Source organism: Macaca nemestrina, chromosome 10, assembly GCF_043159975.1.
Source record: "Macaca nemestrina isolate mMacNem1 chromosome 10, mMacNem.hap1, whole genome shotgun sequence".
Lineage (NCBI taxonomy): Eukaryota > Metazoa > Chordata > Mammalia > Primates > Cercopithecidae > Macaca > Macaca nemestrina.
In genome coordinates this window covers 77747429-77772493 of record NC_092134.1, presented here as the reverse complement: position 1 = coordinate 77772493, position 25065 = coordinate 77747429, and the positions used below count along the sequence as shown (strand labels likewise).

At 54.2% G+C, this 25065-nt stretch overlaps 2 protein-coding genes across 5 annotated transcripts; one reads left to right on the top strand and one right to left on the bottom strand.

The window, feature by feature from the left end:
• Positions 1-290: 290 nt before the first annotated feature.
• TMT1B (thiol methyltransferase 1B) lies at positions 291-2956 on the top strand. Its single transcript, XM_011728671.3, has 2 exons — positions 291-951; positions 2473-2956. Exons 1-2 carry the CDS (start codon positions 454-456, stop codon positions 2707-2709), a joined length of 735 nt encoding a protein of 244 aa, XP_011726973.1. The 5' UTR covers positions 291-453; the 3' UTR covers positions 2710-2956.
• An 87-nt stretch (positions 2957-3043) lies between these two features.
• On the bottom strand, positions 3044-24854 carry LOC105474183 (integrin subunit alpha 7). 4 transcript variants are annotated; one of them, XM_071071630.1, is made up of 26 exons: positions 24433-24780; positions 19982-20109; positions 19804-19883; positions 18125-18380; positions 17504-17635; positions 17112-17231; positions 16004-16211; positions 15677-15870; positions 15230-15318; positions 14988-15115; positions 14742-14837; positions 14505-14566; positions 14197-14366; positions 13577-13726; positions 12832-12947; positions 12094-12286; positions 11931-12011; positions 11759-11838; positions 11572-11646; positions 11337-11439; positions 10443-10619; positions 10146-10277; positions 7190-7303; positions 6544-6642; positions 6313-6438; positions 3044-3948 (listed from the first exon to the last, which is right to left on the bottom strand). In XM_071071630.1, the coding sequence occupies exons 1-26, from the start codon at positions 24636-24638 to the stop codon at positions 3718-3720; spliced, it is 3546 nt and encodes a 1181-aa protein (XP_070927731.1). In that variant the 5' UTR covers positions 24639-24780; the 3' UTR covers positions 3044-3717. The 4 variants fall into 4 exon arrangements, with proteins under 4 accessions (XP_070927731.1, XP_011726975.2, XP_011726977.2 ...); XM_011728673.2 differs by lacking the exon at positions 17112-17231 and having other exon boundaries at positions 24433-24854; XM_011728675.3 differs by lacking the exon at positions 17504-17635 and having other exon boundaries at positions 24433-24854.
• Positions 24855-25065: the final 211 nt, after the last annotated feature.

The window sequence follows — 25065 nt, the reverse complement described above, 5'->3', positions numbered from 1 at the left end:
GGAATGAGGTCAGGACATGTCCCATGAGTCAACTCTGTCCCCAGCATTCCCTACTACCCACCCCCAACGCCCTGCCAGCGCCCCCCCCCCCCCGCCTCTCCCGCCATGAGTCTGTCATCTGCAATTTATCCCCTCACCCCCTCCCACTCCTTCTGAGATGACTCAGCAATCCCTGCCCCCCTTCAGCTGGGCGCAGTGCCCCAGAACCCAGGAACATGGGTACCATCTGTCCCTCCGCCCGCATAAAAGTCATTGAAGAGCCTGTGGGGCTGTGGGACCTGCGCCCTCTGGAGGAATTCCATACACCCACTCAACCCTGGCAAATAGGAAATTGTCAAGTAGGAGACAAGGAGCAAAGTCCTATCACAGCGGGAGGGGACGCCAGTGCCTGCAGGGGCTGAGCAGGGAAAAAGCCAGTGCCCCAGCGGAAGCACAGCTCAGAGCTGGTCTGCCATGGACGTCCTGGTCCCACTCCTGCAGCTGTTGGTGCTGCTTCTTACCCTGCCCCTGCACCTCATGGCTCTGCTGGGCTGCTGGCAGCCTCTGTGCAAAACCTACTTCCCCTACCTGATGGCTGTGCTGACTTCCAAGAGCAACCGCAAGATGGAGGGCAAGAAACGGGAGCTCTTCAGCCAGATAAAGGGGCTTACAGGAGCCTCCGGGAAGGTGGACCTGCTGGAGCTGGGCTGCGGAACCGGAGCCAACTTTCAGTTCTACCCACCGGGCTGCAGGGTTACCTGCCTAGACCCAAATCCCCACTTTGAGAAGTTCCTGACAAAGAGCATGGCTGAGAACAGGCACCTCCAGTACGAGCGGTTTGTGGTGGCTCCTGGAGAGGACATGAGACAGCTGGCTGATGGCTCCATGGATGTGGTGGTCTGCACCCTGGTGCTGTGCTCTGTGCAGAGCCCGAGGAAGGTCCTGCAGGAGGTCCAGAGAGTACTGAGGCCGGTAAGCAGAGTGGGAAGGAGATGGGTGTGAGGCAGGCAAACGCAGCATCAGCCGCCCCAGGGTTCGGCTCCCAGAATGGGGCGTCTGAGGTAGTAAGCAGCACATTAGACACCCCATCCATCCCTACCTGCTGGTGAATAGGAGACATGACCAGTGCCACGACAGGGAAAAATTGGGTGCTGTGGAAGCAACAGGAGAATCACCTACCACCGTGGGACAGGGAGGGGAGCAGGGAGGACACCTAAGGGACTGAAGTTTAAATCGAGATCTGTGCTTGGGAGGCCGAAGCAGGAGGATGACTTGAGCCCAGGAGTTCGAGACCAGCCAAAGCAACATAGTGAGACGCCGTCTCCACAAAAATAATAATAATAATACAAAAGCTAGCCAGGTGTGATGGCGCATGCCTGTAGTCCCAGCTACTCAGGAGGCTGAGGTGGGAGGATCACTGGAGCCCAAGAGTTCAAATTATAGTGAACTATGATCACACCACTGCACTCCAGCCTGGGCCACAGAGTGAGGCCCTGTCTCAAAAAAAAAAAAAAGAGATATGAGGGATTAAGCAGAGTGACAGGGTGGGGAAAATAAAAGAGCGTTCTAGATAAAGATAGTAGGGGAAGTAGAGTAGAATTCATCAGATTGTCGAGAGAACGTTCAGGACAGTTTCCAGGTTTCTAGCATGAGCAACTGAGGGGAGAGCCGATAAAAGTGCTATTTACTGAGATGGAAGAAAGCTGTTTTTGGACTTACTAGGTTTGAGATCGCCTAGGGAGAGTATAGTGAGGCGAGGAGCTTGAGGAACCCCAGCTTCAGTCAAGAGTTGGACCTGAGGTTTCCCTGGGATGTTCACAGCGATGTCCAGGAAGCAGTTTGTGTATGCATCTGGGTCTCGTGAGAAAGTATCTCTCTCACTGTATCTCAGAATACAATGAGCCCAGCTGGGCGAGGTGGCTCACACCTGTAATCCAGCACATTGGGAGGTGAGGCAAGCAGATCTCTTGAGGCCAGGAGTTTGAGACCAGCCTAGCCAACATGGTGAAACCCTGTCTCTACTGAAAAATACAAAAATTAGCCAGGCGTGGTGTCTCATGCCTGTAATCCCAGCTCCTTGGGAGGCTGAGGCAGGATTATCACTTGAACCCGGGAGGTGGAGGTCACAGTGAGCCGAGATCACGCCATTGTACTCCAGCCTGGGCAACAGACTGAGACTCCATCTCAAAAAAAAAAGAATACAATGGGCCCTCCACTCCTGTTTCTCAATTTCCCCTTCTGCCTGCCCTGGGCTATTCTGGTCAGCCTTTAAAGATCTCCCACCAGCCATGTCCCTACAGTTATGAGGTTCTTTACATGCACTTTGAAGGTGGTAGCAGGGGACGCAGAAAAGGTCAGGGGCACAACAGTTTGCTCCATGACTCTCGGACCAGCAGCTCCCATTTCACCAAGAAGTTTGACTGTCTTGATCAGTGCGATAGGCAGCGGGGTCAGAATGGAGCCAAGTGACACTAACTCTCTCCTCCCTCCCAGGGAGGTGTGCTCTTTTTCTGGGAGCATGTGACGGAACCACATGGAAGCTGGGCCTTCATGTGGCAGCAAGTTTTAGAGCCCACCTGGAAACACATTGGGGATGGCTGCTGCCTCACCAGAGAGACCTGGAAGGATCTTGAGAATGCCCAGTTCTCCGAAGTCCAAATGGAACGACAGCCCCCTCCCTTCAAGTGGCTACCTGTTGGGCCCCACATCATGGGAAAGGCTGTCAAATAACTTTTCCCAAGCCCCAAGGCACTCATTTGCTCCTTCCCCAGCCTCCAATTAGAACAAGTCACCCACCAGCCTACGTATCTTCCACTGAGAGGGAACTAGCAGAATGAGAAAAGCCATTCCTGTCCCATCTCCTAGTCCCTGTCTCCCCAACCTCTGCCAGGGCAATCTCTAACTTCAATCCCTCCTTCGACAGTGATAAAGTCTACTTCTACCCTGACCACAGGGAGTAAACATTTGTACCCTGTTGTATCCTTAACTGCAAGTTTCTGGACTAGTCTCCCAATGTTTGCCTCCCGACGTTGTCCCTTTCCTTTGTTCTCATGGTAAAGCTCCCCTTGCTGTCCTCCTGAGGCGACACCCATGTGTCTCTAAGAACTGGTCACGAAAGTCATGGTGCTTGCATCCCTGCCAAGCCCCCCTGACTCTCTCTTCCCCCTACCACCTTCATCCTGAGCTGGGGGCGCCACGGAGAATCAGAGACGCTGGGGATGAGGGAGCAAGACTCTAAGAGGCAGAGGTTTTGTTCTCAAATATTTTTTAATAAATAGACAAAACCACAAAACCACTAGACTGATGCAGCAAATTAAGGTCAGATGAGAGGGGAAACTAGAGAAGAGGAGCCCCTGAGTCAGTGACACAACCTCCTCCCCAACCCTCTAGGCTAAGGCACTTCTGGGGAGGCAGGTCCTTGGGGTCCTATTACACAGAGTGAATGGGAGAGGAAGGGATTAGGATCCCTTCTCCCCACCTTTGCATGAGGACACCCCTGCCCTTCTCACCCTACCCCATGGCCCTATCCCTGATTTACCCTCTCTCATCTCACAGCACTCTAAGGGGAAGTTGGGTGGGAGGAGTTCTTGTGGGTGGGGGAGGTCTGTGCCCCTGAGGAAGCCGATCCTGCCAAATCTTGATGTGACACCAGCAGCCCACTCTACCCTCTTCATCCCAAAGAGCCATCTCTGGGGAAGGGGTGGAGGGTAGCCACAGGCCAGGCTGGGTCATGGGAACCTAGGCAGTGCCTGGCCCCGCATGCCCATCGGGGCCCAGCTCGGGATGCCCATCGGCAGCCAGGATGGGGTGTGCATCCGGGCCCTCCCGCCGGGGGCTGCCCCAGTTGTTCCTCAGGATGGTGCCCGTCTTCTCCTCCTTGAACTGCTGTCGGTCTTCCCGAGGAATCTTCACCGCATGGTACTGGGGCACGGTGGCCTCGGGGTGCTTCGCCCGTTTGAAGAATCCCATCTGTAAGGACACCAGGCCGGACCATGAGGAGCCTGAAGAGCTGTGGTCCCTGGAGCAGACGCCTGGCACGGCACAGCTCCTCACCCTCACCATCCCTGCTGCGGCAGAAAGGAAACAGGCTGAACAGCATCTGGTGCGGTGGGCAACACCCACGGTGCTCCCATCAGTGCCAGGTCCCCAGGTTCTCATTCACAGCAAGAGAGAGACCGGGAAGGCATCCAAGAGGCAGGACCAAGGGCATCTCCCTTGGCCCCTGAAAGAGGGTCTTGAGGGTGGAGCATCAGGACCTGACTCAAGATTTCTACCCACTCTAGCTTCTTAAGAGACCCAGTAGTGTCCCCCAGAACACAAACAAGACCTGAGGAAGAAAATGGCTTCCTAGTCCCCTGCGTCTCTAGAATGATGCCTCTCAAGCCCCATAAACATGCACCCTGTGTACTTGTACCTTGGGCAGCATGCCCCTTACAGCAACGCCCTCTTGTCCATCAATACAGTAGTCTAGCCCCACCCTAAATCAGGACTATGCTGGCCCTTACACACCGGGGTGGGAATGTGCCCCTGCACACTCACACTCAGAGGCCCAAGACTCCTACATGCTCAGACTGCATGGCATCTCCTTACACATTCATCTCCTTGCAAACTCATGCCCCTAGAAAAAAGCATGCATGCGACCTCCCCACACCCACATGCACACCCCATGAGCCCACCAACCCTTTGTGCACGCCTCAGGCTGTGTAGACTTACCCTTATATCTGCACCCTTCTAATTACCTCTCACCTCACATCACTCTCATGCAATCTCATTTTTCACCCTGAACATTCCTGATCCCCTGAGTGCTGGGAATTCTCCTTATATTCACACACATACATACCCACACACATATATACACATGCACACACACAACAGTTACCCCACAGTCCCTGGACCCCCAACTTCCATGGCTGAAGGCTGCACAGCCAGACAGGCCCGGTGATAGTTGGTGGGAAAAGGTGAGCTCTGACTGCTCCGATGGAAGAAGCCACACTGGGATGTCGAGGGAGAAGCAGGGCAGAGGAGGCAGAGGAGGGAAAGATTGAGGAAGGACGGGAGCCCCTATCTCTGCTCTGTCTTCCTTCCATGGAAGCAGGGAGCAAGCATCCTGGGGCCAGTTTCAGAGAGGCATCAATCTCCCCTAAGACTGGGAAGGTCCCCAACAGCTTGGATGCCACTCCAGAGCCTGGTCTACTGATGACTCACACTTGCCAAAGGGTGGCCTAGTCTGTGATTGGTCCCAAAGAGCAGGTGCAGGCAGGGGCAGTTCTCCAGAGCCCCAAGGACATGTATGGTTCTGAACACAGCCCTAGATGTGGCAGATGGCTCAGCATATGATCCCTGGTGATGTAGGTGATTCCCTGTACTGACGTGTGCATGTGCATACTTTTACGTTGAGCCCTGGATGATAATATGATTCTGTATACAGCTCTGGGTGTACAAGAATACTTCCGTGCAAAGCCTGGTATGGGGAAGCTCCGAGTTCCGCCCTGAGGGCAGTTCCCTGGAGGCTGTTCTCCACGCTTGTTGGCCTTCTTGGCCACACTTACCTTTCCAGTTTTCACTGCCACATTCTAGTTAAGTCAGATTACACTTCTCTGCCTCCATGACTTTGCCTGCCATGGTCCTGCTAGACCCCACCTACCTCATATTCTTACATCCTGACCCTACCACCCAACCTTCCTCTAAGGACTGGTTTCAGTGCTACCTCCTCTCAAGCTTGTTTCCCTCTAAACTCCCACTGCCTTTTCTCAACTCAACACTTTCTGCCTTGTCCTTGACTACAGGCTCACCACTCCTACCCCACTAGACTATAAAATCCCTAATGAGGTCTGCATCTGAATTTTTTTTTTTTTTTTTTTTTTTTTTTGAGATGGAGTCTCGCTCTGTCACCCAGGCTGGAGTGCAATGGTGCCATCTTGGCTCACTGCAACCCCACCTTTTGAGTTCAATCGATTCTCCTGCCTCAGCCTCCCAAGTAGCTCGATCTACAGGCACACACCACCACACCCGGCTAATTTTGTATTTTTAGTAGAGATGGAGTTTCACCATGTTGTCCAGGCTGGTCTCAAACTCCTGACTTCAAGTGATCCACCCGCCTAGGCCTCCCACAGTGCTGGGATTCCAGGCATGAGCCACTGCACCTAGCCTGCATCTGATTTATCTTTGAAACATCCAGGGACTAATAGAGTTCCTGAGACATGCAGGGTAAGTGTTCAGTGCAGATTTGCTGAATACATGAGTGTATGGGTGGGTGACAGAACCACAGTACAAAAGGCTGCCCACCCGACCAGGAAGTCCACCCCCATCAGCCCCACCCTCTCCAAGCCTCACCTTCCACAAGAGCAGCACCAGCAGTGCTAGCACCAGCAGCCCAGCCAGTACAGCCAGGAGGATGACCCACCAGGGCACTCCTTCTGCCACCACAGCCATGGGGTCCAAGTATACCATCACCGGGATCTGGGGAGCAAGGGGTCAATGGAGCAAGAGGTCAATGGAACACGAGCTGGAGGGAGCAGGAAAGAAGAGAGTCCTCCCCACCCATCCCCTAGCCCTGCAGCTCACCACTATGGAGGCATCTCGGAGCATCAAGTTCTTTATGGAGGACTTCACTGTGATGTTGGCCCGGACAATGACTTCCAGGGACTTCACAGCTGAGTACTCCTAAGGGAAGAGGAAAGGAGACCCGTCTTCTAAATGCCCCATGTCTCCCTCCCTTCCCCTTACCTCCTGAAATTATCAATGTAATGGTGCCCAACACAGAGGATGTTTCTGCCTGCTTTGGGTTAAGAGTATGCTGCATTTTGGCTGGGCACAGTGGCTCACACCTGTAATCCCAGCACTTTGGGAGGCCAAGGAGGGCAGATCACCTGAGGTCAGGAGTTTGAGATCAACCTGGCCAACATGGCAAACCCCCATCTCTATGAAAAATACAAAAATACCGGATGTGGTGGCACGCGCCTGTAATCCCAGCTACTCAGGAGGCTGAGGCAGGAGAATCTCTTGAACCCGGGAGGCAGAGGTTGCAGTGAGCTGAGATCGCACCACTGCACTCCAGCCTGGGGGACAAAGGAAGACTCCATCTCAAAAAAAAAAAAAAAAAAAAAAAAGGGATGCTGCATTTGGACAGTGAGGAGGGAGGAGGAGAAGTGAGTCCCGGAGAGGCTTTTGGGGAAGAAGAAACAGACTAGAGCTCCAGTGGTATCCTCACCTCCAGGAAGGTGCTGTTCCAGAGACGGCCCCAGACATGCAACACAGCCGCGCGGTCAAAGCTGTAGAGTGGGCAGCTGAACACCACACAGTTGGCCGTGCCCCGGGCGCAGTCCTAGGGATAAGGACAGACAAGGGTCTAAGCCACTCAGTTTGACCCTGCTGAGACTGCCATCTCTCCCATTTTCCTTACTTGACCTCAAACTCCCCTCCTCCAGGAAGTCTTCTCAAACTAATCTTATATCCAAAACAGCTGCCTACCCTAAATCTGAGCTATTCAGCTTTGAAATGCGTGGAGGGGGCAGCATGGAGGGGAATCTCTTACTTGACAGCACAGGCAGAGTAGCTTCCCCAAGTGATGCTTATGTTACCTAATGACAGTCCCATTTATTGAACACCTACTACTTGTCGGGCACTTATCTCATTTAAGCTTCGCAACAGTCCTGCAAGGTGCACGTTATTATCATCCTCATTTTTCAAAGGAAGAAACTGAGGAGGCCCAAGAAGACCAAGTGACCTGCCTCAGGTCACAACACTAGCAAAGCTAATAAGTGGTGGAGCAAATATTTGAACTCAGCTCCATATTCCATACAGCCACACCCCTGCCCTAAACCCAAACTCACTGAAGCAGGAGGAGGCTGCCTCAGGAGCTCCTGGGGGGGCAGGGGACTCAGGCTCTGTTCTTTCCAGGACTGACCTAAATCCATTTGGCCCAATCACCACCTCTTGACCCATTTGCCTGAAAGTTATGTTATATCATCACACCACAATCCAAATACAGAAGAATGGCTTTGAGAGTGTCTGAATTCTGGCCGGGCGCGGTGGCTCAAGCCTGTAATCCCAGCACTTTGGGAGGCCGAGACGGGTGGATCATGAGGTCAGGAGATCGAGACCATCCTGGCTAACACAGTGAAACCCCGTCTCTACTAAAAAATACAAAAAAAAAAAAAAACTAGCCGGGTGAGGTGGCGGGCGCCTGTAGTCCCAGCTACTCGGGAGGCTGAGGCAGGAGAATGGCGTGGACCCGGGAGGCGGAGCTTGCAGTGAGCTGAGATCCGGCCACTGCACTCCAGCCTGGGAGACAGAGCGAGACTCCGTCTCAAAAAAAAAAAAAAAAAAAAAAAAAAAAAAAAAAAAAAAGAGAGTGTCTGAATTCTTTGAGTCATCTTTTCTTGTGCCACTTTTGAGCCATTCAAGAATCCTCAGCCAAGCTGTCTAAAAGCAAGGCCTTCTGCCTTTTTTGTAAAAGAATCTACTTTAGACATTATGTTAAGCAAAGTAAGCCAGACTCAGAAAGATAAATGCTGCATCATCTCCCTTATATGTGGAATCTGAAAGTTGAACTCATAGAAGTAGAGAGTAGAATAGTTGTTACCTAGGGCTGGGGTGAAGGTGGGGTGTGGCTGGGAGCTGGAGGAGGTGGTGGTCAAAAGGTACAAAGTTTCAGTTAGACAGAGGGAAGAGATATCTATTTAAGAGATCTATTGCACAACATTGGGACTCTAGTTAATTACAACATAGTGTATTCTTGAGAATCACTAAGAGAACAGATTTTAAGTGTTCTTACCACAAAAATAAGTATGTGAGATGATGTGTATGTTAATTAGCTCAATATAGCCATTCCACAGTATAAACATATTTCAAAGCATCATATTATACATAAATATAATTTTTGTCATTTAAATAAATAAATACATTTCAACATGAAAACAAAAAGAATCTATTTCAAAGTTCCCATTTAAAAGGGAGACCTCTCAGGGGAAATTGGTCAGGTGGAGAAGGGAGGACTATCCATGTAACAGAGCAACAGCTAAGACACAGGTTCCTACATCCCCTGACATTCTTCAGTTTGCCTCATGCCATGCTCCCAGGGGAGCTGAGGGCCCAGTGCAGGGACTGCAGCAGCTGCTAACATTCCCCTGCAAAGGATCTTCTTGGCTCTACCTGAGGTTTACCTCCACCTCCTTACAGTCAGGCCAGAGACCCTCCCCTAATCTACGTCCCCACCACATTGTCACTGCGAGCCCCATCCTAGCAGGGAGGGGCACAGAGCATGTGCGGATCTGCTCAATCCCTTCACCTAAACAACACAACTCTGCAAAACAAGCAGAAAAGGGGAAAGCAAAACTGCTCAAAAGGGGTAGACTTAATAAATCACATCTAATATGCTATCATCTTCATTATTAGAACTTTTAGAATTTAGTGTTTTTGCCAAGCACATGGCTCAGGACTGTAATCCCAGCACTTTGGGAGGCCGAGGCAGGCAGATCGCTTAAGGTTAGGAGATCGAGACCAGCCAGCCTGGCCAACATGGTGAAACCCATCTCTACTAAAAATACAAAAATTAGCCAGGTGTGATGGCATGCACCTGTAGTCCCAGCTACTCGGGAGGCTGAAGAAGGAGAATTGCTTGAACCAGGGAGGCGGAGGTTGCAGTGAGCTGAGATCGCACCACTGAGCTCCAGCCTGGGCGACAGAGCAAGACTCTGTCTCAACAACAACAAAAAAGAACTTAACATTTTTAATACTGTAAACATCGAGCAAGTGTCCTTACACAAATTGACTTTTTTATGTTATAAGAGTTCAGAAGAACGACCAACAGACCTCAAAGTGTGAGGATGGGCTAACCCCGTCCATCACCTATAAAATGTAATGCTTTATATAAATGTAAGGTGAATCAATTGCTTGGCTAACTAACTTGCTTCAGGTGGAGTGACCTGTTCTAGAGTGAGCAATTGCAGGGGCTGAGCAGGAAGGAGGTCTGCAGTGTCAGTAGCTGCCTCCCGGGCACCCCCTCCTATGTACTGTGATGGGAACATCTGGTCAACTTGCACCCAGGCGTTTGACCATCACGTGTCTCAATAGGCTACCCTTCCTGGACACACAGTACCCTGGAGCTCTGTGCCCCCACACCCCACACTCCCATTCCGGCTGCACCAAGTCCGGCCTGCCCTCACCAGGGTGATGTTTTTCTTCTTCTCAGCAGAGGACACTGGCCACCAGGACATGCTGGGCTCCTGCCGCTCACCAGGCTCCTGCTGCTCAGGCGGCTCCAGCTCCCGCCGCCTCCTATCCCTACTGTCCACATCCTGGACACAGAAGGGGGGTCTCAGTGAGTGTCCCCCCAATCACAGCCGTCCTGAGATAGAATCTCCTCCCCACCGCCTTCCTCCTGCCCCATCACTGCACTCACTACCCTTACTCCCCATGACATCTTTCCGAACATCTAACCCCCACCCCCACCTAAGCCTCACCAGGTGCAGGATGTTGGGCCTGGGAGAGCAAAGCCCTTTCTGCCCAGGCCCCTGCCCGCCCTCCAGCTCCACCCGCATTGGGTACAGCAACCACTTCCCATTGGCAATCTCATGAGGCCACATGATGTTGAGGAAGGCAGAGCCCAGGGTTTTGAGCGACTGGCCTTGATTGGAAACCTGTGGGAAAAAGAGAGTATGAGGGGAGGGACCTCAGTTTTTCGTTTTTCTTTTTTTTTTAAATTTTTCGTAGAGACAGGATCTGGCTATGTTGCCCAGGCTGGTCTCTAACTCCTGGGCTCAAGCAATCCTGCCACCTTGGCCTCCTATAGTGCTGTGATTACAGGCATGAGCCACCATGCCCAGCCAAGGAACTCAGTTTTCAAGTGGATCGTAAATCCACAGAGATGGAAGGAACAGGGGCTGAAGAGAAGGCCCTCAGGAAACATAATTTCAACAAATACTCAGGATCCTAGACCCCACCAGGCACCATTCTTCCCACCCACCAAATCCAGGGAACCCTAGAAGTGTCCCTGGAAGGTGTGAGGGGAGGCCCCAGCCAAGCAAAGGCAGAGTTCTAGGGAGAGACATTAACTCCCACCCCATGTTCCCATCCCCCAGCTGAGGCCTACAGCAGAGAAGCTTCCCTGGACTTTCATGGCCTACCAGACCAGCAGGTGAGACAGCCAGACAGAATGACCAGGAAAGGTCAGGTGAGGCCCCAGCAGAAACACCTTACCGCAGCCAAGGTCCAGATGCAGACCAGAGGCCTCAAACTCACTAGACCAGCATGCTGCCACATGGTAGAAGAGCCCCAGCCCTGGGGACACAGCTCAGCCTCTCCTCTGTGCCAAGGAGGGAGGGCAACCATGGAGGGGCCTCATCCCTGACACTTACCGTGACCTCATACTTGACCTTGCTGCCCACATCCCGCTCAGACTGCATGGCTCTCTCACCCCTCACCACGCCAGAGAAGAAGAGTTGCTGGGGAGTGGCCATCCTGGTGTGCAAAGGTCAGAACAGGGGTAAGAAGGTCTGGGGCCTGGCTTAGTGCAGGCAAGGCCCTGGTCAAGGTTTGGAAGTGGCAATGCCCCTTCCCTCCAATGGAGGTACCCACTTGGGCCAGGCTCACCCTGCAATGGACAGTGGCAGCTCAATGAAGACACGGGCTCGTGCAGAGACTGGATGCAGCTCCTGCTCACTGATCCTGGTGAGTGGGCAGGGGCAAGTATGGGCATCAGGCACAGGCGCCTCCCAAGGGGTCAGATGAGGTCAATATGACAACCCCCACCTCACCCCTCCGGCCCCGCCTGGCTTACGTGGCCAACAGCAGCTCTACCTCCAGTTCCGTGGTCTCAATGCTGATCCCTGAGGTGCTAAGAATGAGGTAGAAGGTGACCTAGGCCAAGGGTGGAAAGCGATTAGAGTCAGGGGTGGTCTGTGGGCTTACAGAGAGGCTACTCACATAGGGATAAGGGCAGATGTGCTAACCTGGGCACCTCTCTTCATGGGGTTCCCCAGCTCACACTCAACATGGGAGGCATTCTCGTTGGACAGGCAGAGTGGCTTCTCCTGGAATGGGAGAGAAGGCAAGGTCAGTCTGAGTTACTGGAGCCCCTCAAGACCCCACCCCATCCTGCCCCCAGGTCCTCACCGCAGGGTCCAGGGCCCGGACTCCTGAGTAGTGCAGTGAGTCAGGAAGCATGACCAGGAGCTGGGCTTCATGGGCATCATCCCCATCAGCCTGGGGCTGGGCTGGGTCCGATGGCAGGTTGGTGACCATCAGCTCCAGGCCAATGACTGGCTGCCCACTCAGTGCAAACAGGGCTGTTGTTCCATCCGCATCCCTGGAGAGTCAGATCCCACTCCCGCTAAGAACACCTCCCCCTACCACTCCCCCTCCCAGTCTGCTCCCCGCAGTACCTGCCTTCACTCCCTGAGCCTCTCTTCCCACTCCAGGTCCCCATCACGCCCGTCCAAGCCTCAGGCCTCTGTACACACAACTGGGAGTCAGAGGACCTCCATTCTCATCTCAGCTCCACCATTACTTACCTTGGGCAACTAACTTAACCTCTCTAGGCCTCAGTTCTCCATCTATAAAATGAGACTAATAGAATTCCTACCTCACAGAGGTTTGAAGACTAACCAATGAGATGTATGTAGACTGCGTATTATTAGTGTACTGTGAAGGATTGCTATCCCTTGCCATGGGAGCCCCCGCGGCCCCATCACTGACCCTCATCGCAGTCTCTAAGTCATCAGCAGGTCCTCTTCCACCTTCTGCCCTCTCTGCAGGCTCAGCCCTCCCTCTGACTGGTCCTCCTGAGGGGGCTTTCTCTCAATCCTTGAACTCTTGCCCTCCCACCCCCACCCTGCTCTCTGCCCCCCTCACATGGGCAGAGGCTGGAATTCCGTGTCGCTGACCCGGGCACAGAAGCGGGCGCGGACCAGCTGCAGATTGCTCTGGCAGATCTTGTCTTCACCACAGCCTTGCTTCAGGAAGTGGATCTGGGGAGAGACATGAGATAAGGGGCATTCCTAGGGGACAAGGCAGGGGGCAAACCTGTCACCATGGCATACAGTGGGTTAGAGTATCACAGGATTAAACAACCTGTGCTCAGCTCTCATCTGCTGCTTACCAGCGTGTGATCCTGAACCACGTCCTCTCCTCTGCAGTAAAATGATGGGAGCACTACCATGCCATGGTAGAGACTAACAGCAAGTCAAGAACTGGACCACACTGCCCCAGCTCACATGCATGTAACTGAGTTCCAGATTTAGAACCGGAAGGGATGTCAAGGGCACCACTTCTGGGCCGGCCATAAAAACCACACAAGGGGCCTCATGTCCCCCGCTTCCAGCTGAACGGGATGAATGTGACTTCAAGAGCTTGAAGGCCTCATTTGAAGATTACAGAATCCCATCAACCTGAGCCCCTGAATGACTACATGGAGTGGAGGAGCTCTGTCCCCTTGACTAGGAACACATGGTCATTTGGGCACCTAGAGATATGAGGAATTACTGGAGTAGCATACGTGAAAGGGCTCTGTGAGTTACGAATGGGTGTCACTGGGGAGGGACTATGATCTCTGCCCTCCCAGCTCCTCCTCCTGGGCTAAACCAGAACCCATGCTCACCTCTGCCCGCTGGGTGCTGGGCTGGTGGGCATTGAGGATGGGGGCCACTGGAGGCAGCCCCTGGCCAGGAGCCTGTCGCCGGAGCCGAGGGGTCTGGAGACTGTAGGACAAGGTCACTACAATGGCCCGAAGCTTGTCTTTGACATTATCCTAGGAAGAGGAAGGGCTGTTCCTCACTGGAACAATCCCCAGGCCTCAGCCCTGCTCTGAGCCCCAGCCAGACCTAGGACCAATTCTAAAACTTGGAAAGAAGCTTAAGGACATGAATGAGAGAGGTGGAGAACTGAGCAAGGAGGAGGGAGAAAGACTGGGGTAGGGGGCAGGAGAAACCCAGGATTTAAGGCTTTGAGGACCAGATGTGATGATAAAAGCTGCCACCTCCTCCATTCAGCTGGAAGGGGGGACATGAAGCCCTTGCACCTCCTCCTCCTCCAGGGAGTGCAGAAATGACAGGAGAGGGCAGCAGATGAGGAGAAAGTGAGCTCAGAAGACAGGCTTCCCACGTGTCTAGGTCTTAGAAGGAGGCACAAGTGTGTTCGGGAAGAAGCAGCTAAGAGGAATCACGGAAAAGAGATGGAGCCATGACAATGACCCTCAGAAGCCAAGGGGTCAGTGTCCACCTGGAGCTGGAACATGGCATCTCCACAGACTCGGTCATGCTGGTGCTTCAGCCACACGGTGCCTGAGGCTTGGTGCTTGGGCTCATCTGGGCTACGGCTCAGGAAGGTCACACGGGGAACCTGGCCCCGGAGTCTCCGGTCTGTGTCCGCGTCTAACACGTAGTCCAGGGCTGTGGCATGTTGGGAGAGGAGTCGTCACTGAGCTGCAGAGCTGCTCCAGCTCACCCTATTCCCAGGGTGACCTTGAAGTGACTCCCCCTCCCTGGGAAACCCAAAAGGGCGAGCCGCAGAGCGGGGACTGCACTCACCCACAGTAGGGCTGTAGCTGCTGGGGACTGCAATGTAGCTGAAACAGACCCTTAGGTCCACGCTGCGGGGGCAGAGGGTGGCTCCTGAGCCAAACGAGGCCAATGGGCCAAGGCCCCCACCCCTACCCCATCTGTCACATCCTGTCACGGCCCCAGCCCCAAACTGGGGAGATAAAGGGATCAAAGGGAGGGCAGGGGAAGCTGCCAGGGTCCAGGTGCCACCCCATCCTGCCTCACCAGACCGAGCGGCCGCCAGCACAGTTGGGCTGCTCCAGGTCAATGCTTCGTGGAGCAATAGAGACCTCATGGGAGACATGGAGGACGGGTCTGGCCCTGGAATTGGGGAGTCAAGGGCACCAGAAATGTGAGAACGTGAGGCTGGGAAACAATCTTGAGCATTAGATTTGGCACCGGGATGGGGGTCAGAGTCACAGGGAGGGGCTGACACCCTCAGGGAGGGAGAAGTGGTGGCGAGGGGCTCACCTGAAGAGCACGACAGTGTCAGCCAGGGAGCCCACCAGCAAGTCAGGGTATTGGTTCCCATCCATATCTAAGCTGCCTGACAGGGAGTAGCCGAAGCTCTTGATGCCCACAGCCTCGCCCTCCAGCACCTAGAGAACCGGCTGTCAGCCTCCCTCGATCCCAACTCCCTCAGGCCTCTGCCTCCCCGATGCCTCTGCTGATTCCACCCACACCCATTCCCTCATCCCAGCGACTCCCCTCACCTGCGAAGGTTTGGCGACAACCCCCAGGCTGCTCCCATGGTAGATGAAGACTTTACCATCACCATCAAAGGGGGCGCCCACTGCAATATCTGCAGGGCACAGGGAAAAGGCAGTCACCCTGGCTGGGGGCCTTGCAGACAAGGTCCAGGCCTCAACTTTTCCCCAGTCACTCAGGTATGTTTTCTATTTTATTGAGAGGCTACAAAATCCCAGGCACTCTACGTACATCATCTTTAATCCTCTTGGCCACTCCCTGCAGACATTACTAACGCAAAAAGGTTAGGTAACTTGCCAAGGTCAGAAAGCCGGTAAATGGTAAAGCTCAGACATAAGCCCAGGAACCCTCACTCCCGGAGTGCTCAGAAGACCGCACCCTGACCTCTGAGGGGCTTCCCCATCCCTCCTGCGGCCCCTCCCTCCCCTGAGCCTTTCAGTTCCCAGTCACACCTGGAAAGCCATCTTGGTTGAGGTCCCCCAGGACAGCCAGGCTGATCCCGAACATGGAGTCAGGGGAGCCGCAGAGCCGGAGAGGGGAGATCCCAGCCCAGTGACCCCCCTGGTTCAAGTACACATACACGGCACCCCCCAGCTCTTCTTGGCGCTCAAAGAAGTAGGGGGCACCCACTATCAGGTCTGGCCAGCTATGAAGAGAGGGAAACATTCAGTACGGGTCCTCCCTGGCCAGAGGAGCCAGCAGGAGGCTGAGTGGCCTCAGCCAGAATGGGGCTACCGGACCCAGCCTCCCTCAGGTGGCACGGCCCTCTACCCACTCACCCATCACTGTTGAGGTCAGCCACAGCCAGCGAGTAGCCGAAGCCGGAGGTCAAGCGCTCCCCAGACAGCATAACCTCAGGCACCAGGCGACTGGCGCTGTCCTTGCGCAGGATGACCACAGCACCCTTGTGGTTGGCACGGGGGGCCCCAGCCACAAAGCTCAGCTCTTCTGCACGCACCAGACCTTTCCCCGAGTCAATAGAGAAGCCTGGGGAAAGGGTGACTTACCCCTAAGTCTTCACCCCAAGACCCAGAAGCTGGGGTTTGTCACAGCTCCCCCATCCCCTGCCCCTCCCCTAGGTTAACAGTCAAAAGATAGGTTCCCCAAGTCATCAGCACCACAGCTGGATGGCTCTTCCTTCCCGCAGGGCCTGGCAGCCCCCCACACCCACCAGGCCCAGAGACAAGCTTGGCACAAAAAGTGCAGTGAGGTCAGCCTCAGGGAATGGGCAGGAGACAGAACGGTGATGGCTGAGAAGGCCAGGAGCCCAGGTAGGAGGCTGAGCACAGTGGCCTGATCCTGCCCACACCCAGGGAGCTAGAAGAGCTAGAGGTCCCTCTCAGGCCCGAATCCCACCCAGTGCACCTCTTCTCCCCACTCCCTCATCCTGACAGGAATGGGAAGTCTTCACATGGATGAGGGGGAGACAAGGGGGAGTGAGAGAGAGCCTGCTTCACCCAAACATCTCCCAGGCCTGGTTTCCTCCTCCTCTGCAGAGGGAGGCAGATGAGACAAGGAGAGGGACTTACCAACACCACTAGCCCTTTCCTCAATATGTGCCCACCATCCATCCCTCAAGGAAAGTCCCCCTAGAAGGCAGGACTGTCCTTCCCAGGATATCCTCAGCCCTGGCCCTCTCACTCCACCTGAATCTTCCTCCCTGGAGATCCCTGGCTCACAGCCCCAGAGGCCATCACCCTTGGGGCCTCCTCTTCTTAGGCCTGGTCACTGGACCCGGCTCTTCTCTGCAATTTGGGCCCAATGTGTGTCTCCCTGGGTGTGTGTTGGGGGAGGAGGAGATTATAAGGCACCAAAGGTCAAGTTCCCTGGGGAAGGAGGGGAGGCCAGGCCATGCCCCTAGAGTCCAGGAGGTGGGAGCTTACAAACCTAAGTAGCTATTCAGGGCCAAGTCTCCGGCTGGTCCTGGGAGCCGGTCAGCAGGGTCCAAAGTTTTATACACCAGCTGGTCAGGGTCTGAGCTATCAATGTTGGTCACAAAAAGCAACCCTGTGGGGGGTGGGGGCAGACACCAGGGACGGGACATCCAGAGGAGGGGGCACAGAGTAGGGAGACAGAGCCACAGAAAGGCCAGAAAAAGGTGGAAGAAGAAGAGGTAGAGAGAGAAAAAGAGACCAGAGAGATCACAGCCAGAGACAGAAAGACAGAGAGAGACAGGGTGAGAGACAGAAACAGAGACAGAAGGATGGGAGCATGGAGAGGGAGGACAAAAGAGAGGAGCAGAGGGTTAGAGCAGCTCTGGGCCGGGGAGGGGTCCCTACCAAAGTAGCTGTTGGCAGGGACCGGGATGAGGCGGGGGTCCTGCTCCTTCTCACCCCCCGCCTCGTAGGGACCGTCGTCCAGGTGTGCCAGGTCCGCTGAGCCCTGAGCACAGAGCTCCACCCTGGCCGTGCCTGCAAGGACAGTCCTGTTAGTGCCCAGGGCAGGGTGCAAGAAATACCCCTCAAGCTGGACACTGAGTTAGACAGGCACACGGGGAAGCCCCTCCTCTTCTTTCTAGCCCTCTCCCCACCCTGTTCCCAACCCAGGCTTCCTGGGGTCCCCCAGATGTGGCATCACACTCACCGAGTGTCAGCTCAGCCAGCAGCAGCGTGCGGAGACGGGAATGGCAGTGATGAGGTGTGGGCTAGTGTGTTGGAGCATGCAGGCCCCAGCTGCAGGCCCAGCGTGCACTTGGGGCCCATGCCAGCACGTTGAGGAACACTTGGCCGTGCAAGGGAAAGGAGGCACCCCCCACTCACGTGTGCACTAGCTCAGTGGGGGTGGAAGGCATGGCAGTGCCCTGGGGCCATACAGCAGTGCACATGTGGTCATGCTTGGCCATGTCTCCGAGGTAAGAGGAGGTTTCGGTCCCCTTCTCCCCTCCCCGAGGAGTGACTCACCCTTCCAATTATAGGTTCCTGGGGCCCCAAAGAGGAGGTAGTGGCTATCAGGGGAGAAGGCGGCAGCTGTGCCCTGCTGGCAGAACCCAAATTGTTCATGGCCTTGGGGGCGCCCCTCACAGAACTTCCATTCCCCACCATCCAACTCATCCCGGATGGCCAGGTCCTGGCTTAGCACAAAGCAGCGACCAATCATATCCCGTGTCTCCAGGATCTGGTCCACTCGCTGCCTTGCCTCATATCGGTGTGCACAGGTCTGGGGGAGGAAGGGATGGGGATCATTTCACTCTGTGGGCCAGGGACCTGCTTGAGGCATGCTGCCCACATGCAGAGATTTGGCAGACACTGATACGTGTGTGCTCACACGCACACGCACATGCACACATACACACACATACCGCTATGCCGGCACCACTCAAGCACCATTACCCTGCCAATGTTACGAAGGTCCATGCATAACCCAGCAACCTGTCTGCACCCACTTCCTTGCCCTCAAATGGACATCTCCTTGTTCCACATTCTGCCTGGAGCCAAAAGACACGACTAAGCCACCACATAGGATGTGTGTCTCCCTGATCATTTCACAGTCCTCCAAAATGCCAAGCTTGGCCCTTTCCCTGGAGCTTTGTAAGTGTTAGCACCTCCTCTGCAAAGAACTTGCTGTCCTCTTCACTCTCCAAGTATTACTTTGTTTTTTTTTTCCTGAGGTAAGGTCTCACTCTGTCACCCAGGCTGGAGTGCAGTGGCACGATCATGGCTCACTGCAGCCTCGACCTCCAGGGCTCAAGTGATCCTCCCACCTCAGCCTCCTGTGTAGCTGGGACTACAGACATGCACCACCATGACTGGCTAATTTGTTTCTATTTTCTGTAAAGATGAGGTCCCACTATGTTGCACAGGTTAGGTATTACCTATTGTTAAAGCCTGGCTCCAATCACCCCATCTGCAGAAGTCTTCTCTCTACTCCTCCTTTGGATTTTTATAGACTGGAGACTAGACCACTCACTTAACATTAACCAGCTTCTGCCCCACAGTGATCTGTATTGGTAACTGTGTGTCTGTGCGTCTTACTGAAAGACACAGCGAGAGTGAGAAACAGAAAGCCCTGTCTTTTTTTTTTTTTTTTTTTTTTTTTTGAGACGGAATTTTGCTCTTGTCTCCCAGGCTAGCATGCGAGGGTGTGATCTCAGCTCACTGCAACCTCCTCCTCCCAGGTTTAAGTGATTCTCCTGCCTCAGCCTCCCGAGTACCTGGGATTACAGGCACCTGCCACCACGACTGGCTAATTTTTTTGTATTTTTAGTAGAGACAGGATTTCGCCATGTTGGCCAGGGTGGTCTCGAACCTCTGACGTCAAGTGATCCACCTGCCTCGGCCTCCCAAAGTGCTGGGATTACAGGCATGAGCCACCAAGCTCAGCCTTCCCCTGTAGTAACTAGCACAATGCCTGATGCTTAAAAGGTTCTCAGTAAGACTTTGACAAATGGATGGATGAATGAATGGACAGACGTTTTTACATGTATAAGGACAAGGACCAGGCCTCACACCTTTTTATATCTCCCTGATGTACTTGGTATCATACCATATTCCTAACTTATGTTCTCTAAGCACACCTGTGCATATGCACACACCATAAACACACACCATCCTTGCATTCAGTCATGAGAAGCAATACTCACAACAATCTTGCCCCCAGGCCCCTGGCTCCGAACACTGACTCCCAACCACTGGTTCTCCTTGCTTTCCTTTTGCACATCAGCTGGAGGCAGAACACTGGGAATTAGGGGAGGGAAGAGGAGCCCAAGTCCTCTCCTCCCGCTCACACGCTTCCCCCACTCCGCTCATGCAGGGCCACACCTCCCTGGTCGATGTCCACTCTGTAGCAGTCGGTCTCCTCCAGACTCAAGGGGCAAGCGAAGAGGCCTCCAGTGCGATTCGCCTGCTGCCCAGGAAGAGCCAGGGCCTGGGGAGCACCCACCAGCAGCCTACAAGATGGGGCAGGGACAGGGACAGGAGTTAGATCTCAGAATGATCCAACCACCTTATTGCTGCCCAGGCCCAACCCCTCAGTACTAAAGAGAGTGTTCAAGGACTAAAGAGAAGGGGCAAATGTCAGTTTTCTCAAACCCTGGCAAGGACAAATTAATATACTTGGTCATGCAGTCATCACGTTGCATGTACATACCAGCTGGATGAGGAATCAACATGCACAGTAGATAAACACACACACACACACACACACACACACACACACACACACACACACACACACACCCCAACCCGAGCAGCCAGGCCAGCACTGCTGGTTTGAAAGAACCGCCTATTCCCAGCACCTGTTCCTGAGTAGGCCTTCCCTACCCCCTCCTTGGCCCCATCCCCAAGCTCTGCCCTGCTCCCCCAACCCAGTCTAGTTGAAACCCAGCCAGAAATGCCAAGAATGCTGGGAGCAAAAGTAACAGGGCCCCACACCGGCATCAGACTGTGGCTCAGGGACCAGCTTCAGAGGACAGGCAAGAGGCTAGATACAGATCCACTTCCCCCTCATCAGGGACCCAGCAAAGACCTCATCTCCCAGAAGCTGTGCCAGCCCAGGATTCGATCAGTCACTCTGGCTGGCATGGAGGTAGGGACAAGTTTCTCCTTCTGAGTCCAGTGCTACCCCATTCTCTTCCCGACATCCTGAATCCCCTTCCCCATCCTTCCTTCCCCCCATGTCTATGATTTCTCCTTCCCTTTCACCCCCACCCAGTCTTCTCTCTGCCTCCCCCTCAGCCTCTTTCCCAGCTACAACTTTCTTGGCAGGACAATTTTCCATGATCACAGCCAAGACGTCTTCCCCAGGGAAGCACTGTGCTGGGAATGGAGGCTGCCTGGGTCCCCCGGGGCTGAAGCCCCAGGCCAGAGTGAAGGCTGGGATGAGGTGAGACGACTGACACCCAGCTGGCTCCATGTGTCCTCTCTTTGCAGAAGGAGAGACTCAGAAGTGGCAGTGGCACAAACCTCAAGGCCTCTCTCCCACACTCTTCTCCTCCATCTCCCTTCCTGGGGGGGCAAAGCCCAAAACCATGTTAGGCAGTATTACAGATAGGCATCTGTGGGACACTGTGCCAGGTCTGCTGGGGTGGAGGGGGAGGGCAGAGAACCATTCTTCCTTCCCACAGCTCCTCCTCGTCTCTTAGCAGCTGCCATCCCTTGTCAGGGCCAGTGTCAACAGAGAGAAGGGGTATAGGGAGTAGTAGAGACGAGAAGACACATTGGACATTCAACTACTTATTGAGAGTCTATCATATGCCAAGCCCTGTGTCAGGTGCTGGTGAGACAAGGAAATCATATTTATTCAGCACCTACTATGATGTCAGATCCGAAGCTAGACACCAGGGATATGAAAAACTAACATTCATCACTGTCCACATATGTGCCAAGCACCAGGATAGGCAAGTCACATGCATTATGTCATTTAATCATCACAACAGTCCTACGAGATAAGGATTCTCTTCTTGTCTTTCAGATGAGGAAACTCAAAGACACTAAGCAGTGATGCTGGAATTCAAATCCACATGGGCCTAACTCCAATACTTTGTCATTCCACTCAGTGACTGACCTGTCTCTAGAACACTGAGACCACCCCAGAAAGGGAAGAAGGGAGAGGGGAGATGAGGGTACCCTGGGCAGAAAATGAAACGAGGTGATACAGCCCTGTGCAAATAAACGGCAACCTTCAGGCAAGTCAGCAGTCCCCCCAACCTCCAAATATAGAGGTGACCATCTCACTGAGGGTTGGGGCTGTCTTTTCATCTTTGTGCTTGCCCCATAGGGAGTGTCAGGATGTGTTTTACTGAACACACACATTTTGTGGACTCATAGAGATATCCAGTGTCACAGCTGGTCAGTGCATAGCTAAGCACCCAGACAAGTTAACTTTGTTCTATGTTCACATCTCCTCTGGAGGCCAAAAGTAGGGAGGAGGGGAGGGGCCCATGTGGAGGAAAGAAGCTGAGTGCATAGATATGCCCAGTCCGCTCTTGGTGGAGAAGAGACCACTCGATCCCTAGTGGAACAAGAGCACCCAGCCGCAGCCTCTCTAGTCCCTCCACCTGTGGTCCAGCCACACACACACTCCTTCCTGACCTCATGCCATAAGCCCTAACTACCCCAGGCTTCTGGACTGCCACAGTGCAGCCACTGCAGAGAGAAAGGCAAAAAAAAAAAAAAAGTGTTGGCAGCTGGGGGCAGAGGAGCTCAGCTAAGTGAAGACAAAGGAGTAGCCCACGACCACCGCACTTCTCGATTCTCCACACACTCCAGCGCCCCAGCCCAAGTCCAGCCCCTCTTTGGCCCCTCTCAATCTGGGTGGCCCTCTGGAGAGGATGCTTGGCCTGGAAGGCTGGCTCAGCAGGGGAGGCCCTCTAGCCAAGCCTTTGGATCCAGAATCTCTGTAAAGCGCTCTGTGAATCACAATACAAGAATAGCAGTACTACTAACACTTTCACAGCACTCACTGTGGGCTATGCACTATTCTAAGCATTTTACATATATTAAGAACTCTTAATCTGCACAACAACTGTATGTAGTAATACTATAGTTTATATTCATTTTACAATTGAAGGAAATAAATGAGGCTGGAACCACACAGCAAAGGTTAGACCTCAAAGTCTCATCCCAGAGCTAGACTAAAAGACATCAAAACAGGCAAGAAGTTGTTTTCATCAGGGCGTGCTAAGGCAGGCAACCTGCAACTAAAAAGCTAGGGACTGAGCAGGTGCCTGGCCTCTCACATGCCCCCCTCCCTCACCCCCCCCCCCCCGGCAGCAGAGCACCCCCTGCTGGAGCAAAAGCAGGGTGAGGCAGTCAGGCCCTCTGGGAATGCCCCCAGCTTGGCTCTGGGAGACAGAATCAGGGGCCACCTTCAGAGAGGAGGGGGAAATGACAAGAGACCAAGCTATTAAAAATAACCTAGAATTTGCCTGGAAATAGCTTAGAGAGTTCAGCATGTCCTAAAAAGGTCTCCAGTCCTCGAACTCTGGCAGATGGGGGAAGGAGGGAGGAAGGGAGGAAGGGAGCAAAGGTGAATGAGGAAGCAGATGGTAAATAGAAGAGGAGATGAAGTCCATTGCTTTCTATCTCTCCCAAAGTTTTGGGGACCACAGCCCCTGCTACCAGATGATAGGGATAATGGAGGAAGAAAGATTAGAGCTAGGCCCCCACTCCCCAAGCAAGTGAGGAGAAATGAGCTCTTGTCTCTGCCCCCTGCCCCCAGACCAATAGTAGAGGGAGAAGACAGTCCCAGTGGACAGCATTGATCCCAGTAATGGATACTTAATGTGGCTTAGGCACTGGTTGGAGAGAGAAAAGCCCCCTGGCAGGAGCGGGTGAGAAGCTTTCTTCATCTCTGGCCTCTCTTTTTACAATCGGACATGTAGCGAGAGCCAAGGATACAGGCAACATGACCAGTCACAGGCCCCTCACAAAAGTATATCCATCTCCCACGGGTCCTGAACTGATTAGAAAGAATTAGAATTGTCCTCTACCCCTTACTCCTCCTGTCTTTGACCTGCTACTGAGATTCCTGGAGCTGGAAATTTGCTAAAGAGGAGGAAGGGGAGCAGCCTGGCCAGCATCCTTCCTGGATCTCTCTCACTGTTACAGCTGCTGTGGCTACTACTACTACTGCTACTAGTACTTTGGGGGCTCAGTTTTCTGCCACTGTCTATCACCAAGCCACCTACTGCAGGCTGCCAGACCTACAGATCCTCTCCCAATCTTCCCATGGTCTTAAACCACAGAAGTGGAAGCTCTCTCCTGGCCTTCCAGTGCCCTGTTGCCCTCATTCCATCCATGGCAATGCTCTGGCAGGAAGTTATTTCTGGAGTCTGCCCTGCATGCAGCCCTCTCATGGCACCCTCAACCTCTATGTCCTTTCCATCTCCTCCCATTCTAAGCAGAGACAGACAGTCTCCCTCCCTTGGGGAATCCAGCCCTTGGAAGAAGCAGGGGAGCCAGAGGCCCTGGGGCTGGATCAAGGATGCAAGTTGGGGGAAAGGCCCAGAAGAAGGAGATGGTTCGCTGCCAAGACAAGAACCTTCCTTTCCAACTCATCCCTAAGGCAAAATCCTGGGTCTCAGTGCCGGGAAGTGCAGCTTCAGACCCAAGTCAGATGACGCAAGGCTCCAGGTTGGGGTGCGAGATGTCTGTGGGCAGTCAAGGTCTTGGTGGGGCTGGAAGACAAAGAAATGAGGTGCCCCGCAGAGTGGGGAGGAGGACGATCTGTGGCTGGAGCATGAGGACTCCGGGCGGGTGCGGTGACTCACCAGCTCTGGGGTCCGGGCTGCAACTGCCGGTGCAAGGCCACAGAGAAGCCGAAGAGGCTGCCTGGCTCGCCCTCCTTGCGCAAGGCACCCATCACGTCCAGATTGAAGGCGACAGCCCGTGAGAAGAGCAGTTCGACGAGCAGGGAGCCAAGAAGGTAGCAAATCCAGGAGGCCCCCCAAGGGTCGCGGCTCCGAGCCCCGGCCATGGGACGATCCCCGCGCGCTTTCCCAGCGAGTGCAAGGGAACTCTCGCACGCCCCAAGCCCCAGGTCCCCCCAGGCGCGTCTCTGGTCTCCGAAGTCTCTTTGGTCTTTCAGAGGTTTCCCAGTCTTTCGCCCCGCTAGCCTTCCCTCCCGCCGCTCCGCCGCCCCAGCACGGGCTAGGATAACTACAGCAGCCGCAGCTCGGGCGTCCACTCCGGCTCCAGCCTCCTCTCCCGGGAACACCGCGCAGGCCCCGCCCCCTGCCCCGCCCCTCGTTCCCGCAGCAGGTGGAGACCCAAACGCGTCGCCAAGGGAATGCCCAGGCTGGTGGCTGGGGTGGAAACTAGCCTTGCTGACCCCCCACCACCACGCCCCCCAAGCCCAGCACCGGCTCCGGCTCCGCCCCTGCGCGGCGCTCTCCTCCCCTTCT

Bases quoted from the DNA above. Each gene is read 5' to 3' on its own strand.
- LOC105474183 (XM_071071630.1), bottom strand. From the start codon at position 24,638: ATGGCCGGGGCTCGGAGCCGCGACCCTTGGGGGGCCTCCTGGATTTGC. The intron at 16,212-17,111 runs GTTTGTAAGCTC...CCCTTTCCCCAG, and splicing joins GGCCCTGAATAGCTACTTAG to GCTTCTCTATTGACTCGGGG. The intron at 15,871-16,003 runs GTGAGTGGGTAG...CTCTCTTCATAG, and splicing joins GCTGACCTCAACAGTGATGG to CTGGCCAGACCTGATAGTGG.
- TMT1B (XM_011728671.3), top strand. From the start codon at position 454: ATGGACGTCCTGGTCCCACTCCTGCAGCTGTTGGTGCTGCTTCTTACC. The intron at 952-2,472 runs GTAAGCAGAGTG...CCTCCCTCCCAG, and splicing joins TCCAGAGAGTACTGAGGCCG to GGAGGTGTGCTCTTTTTCTG.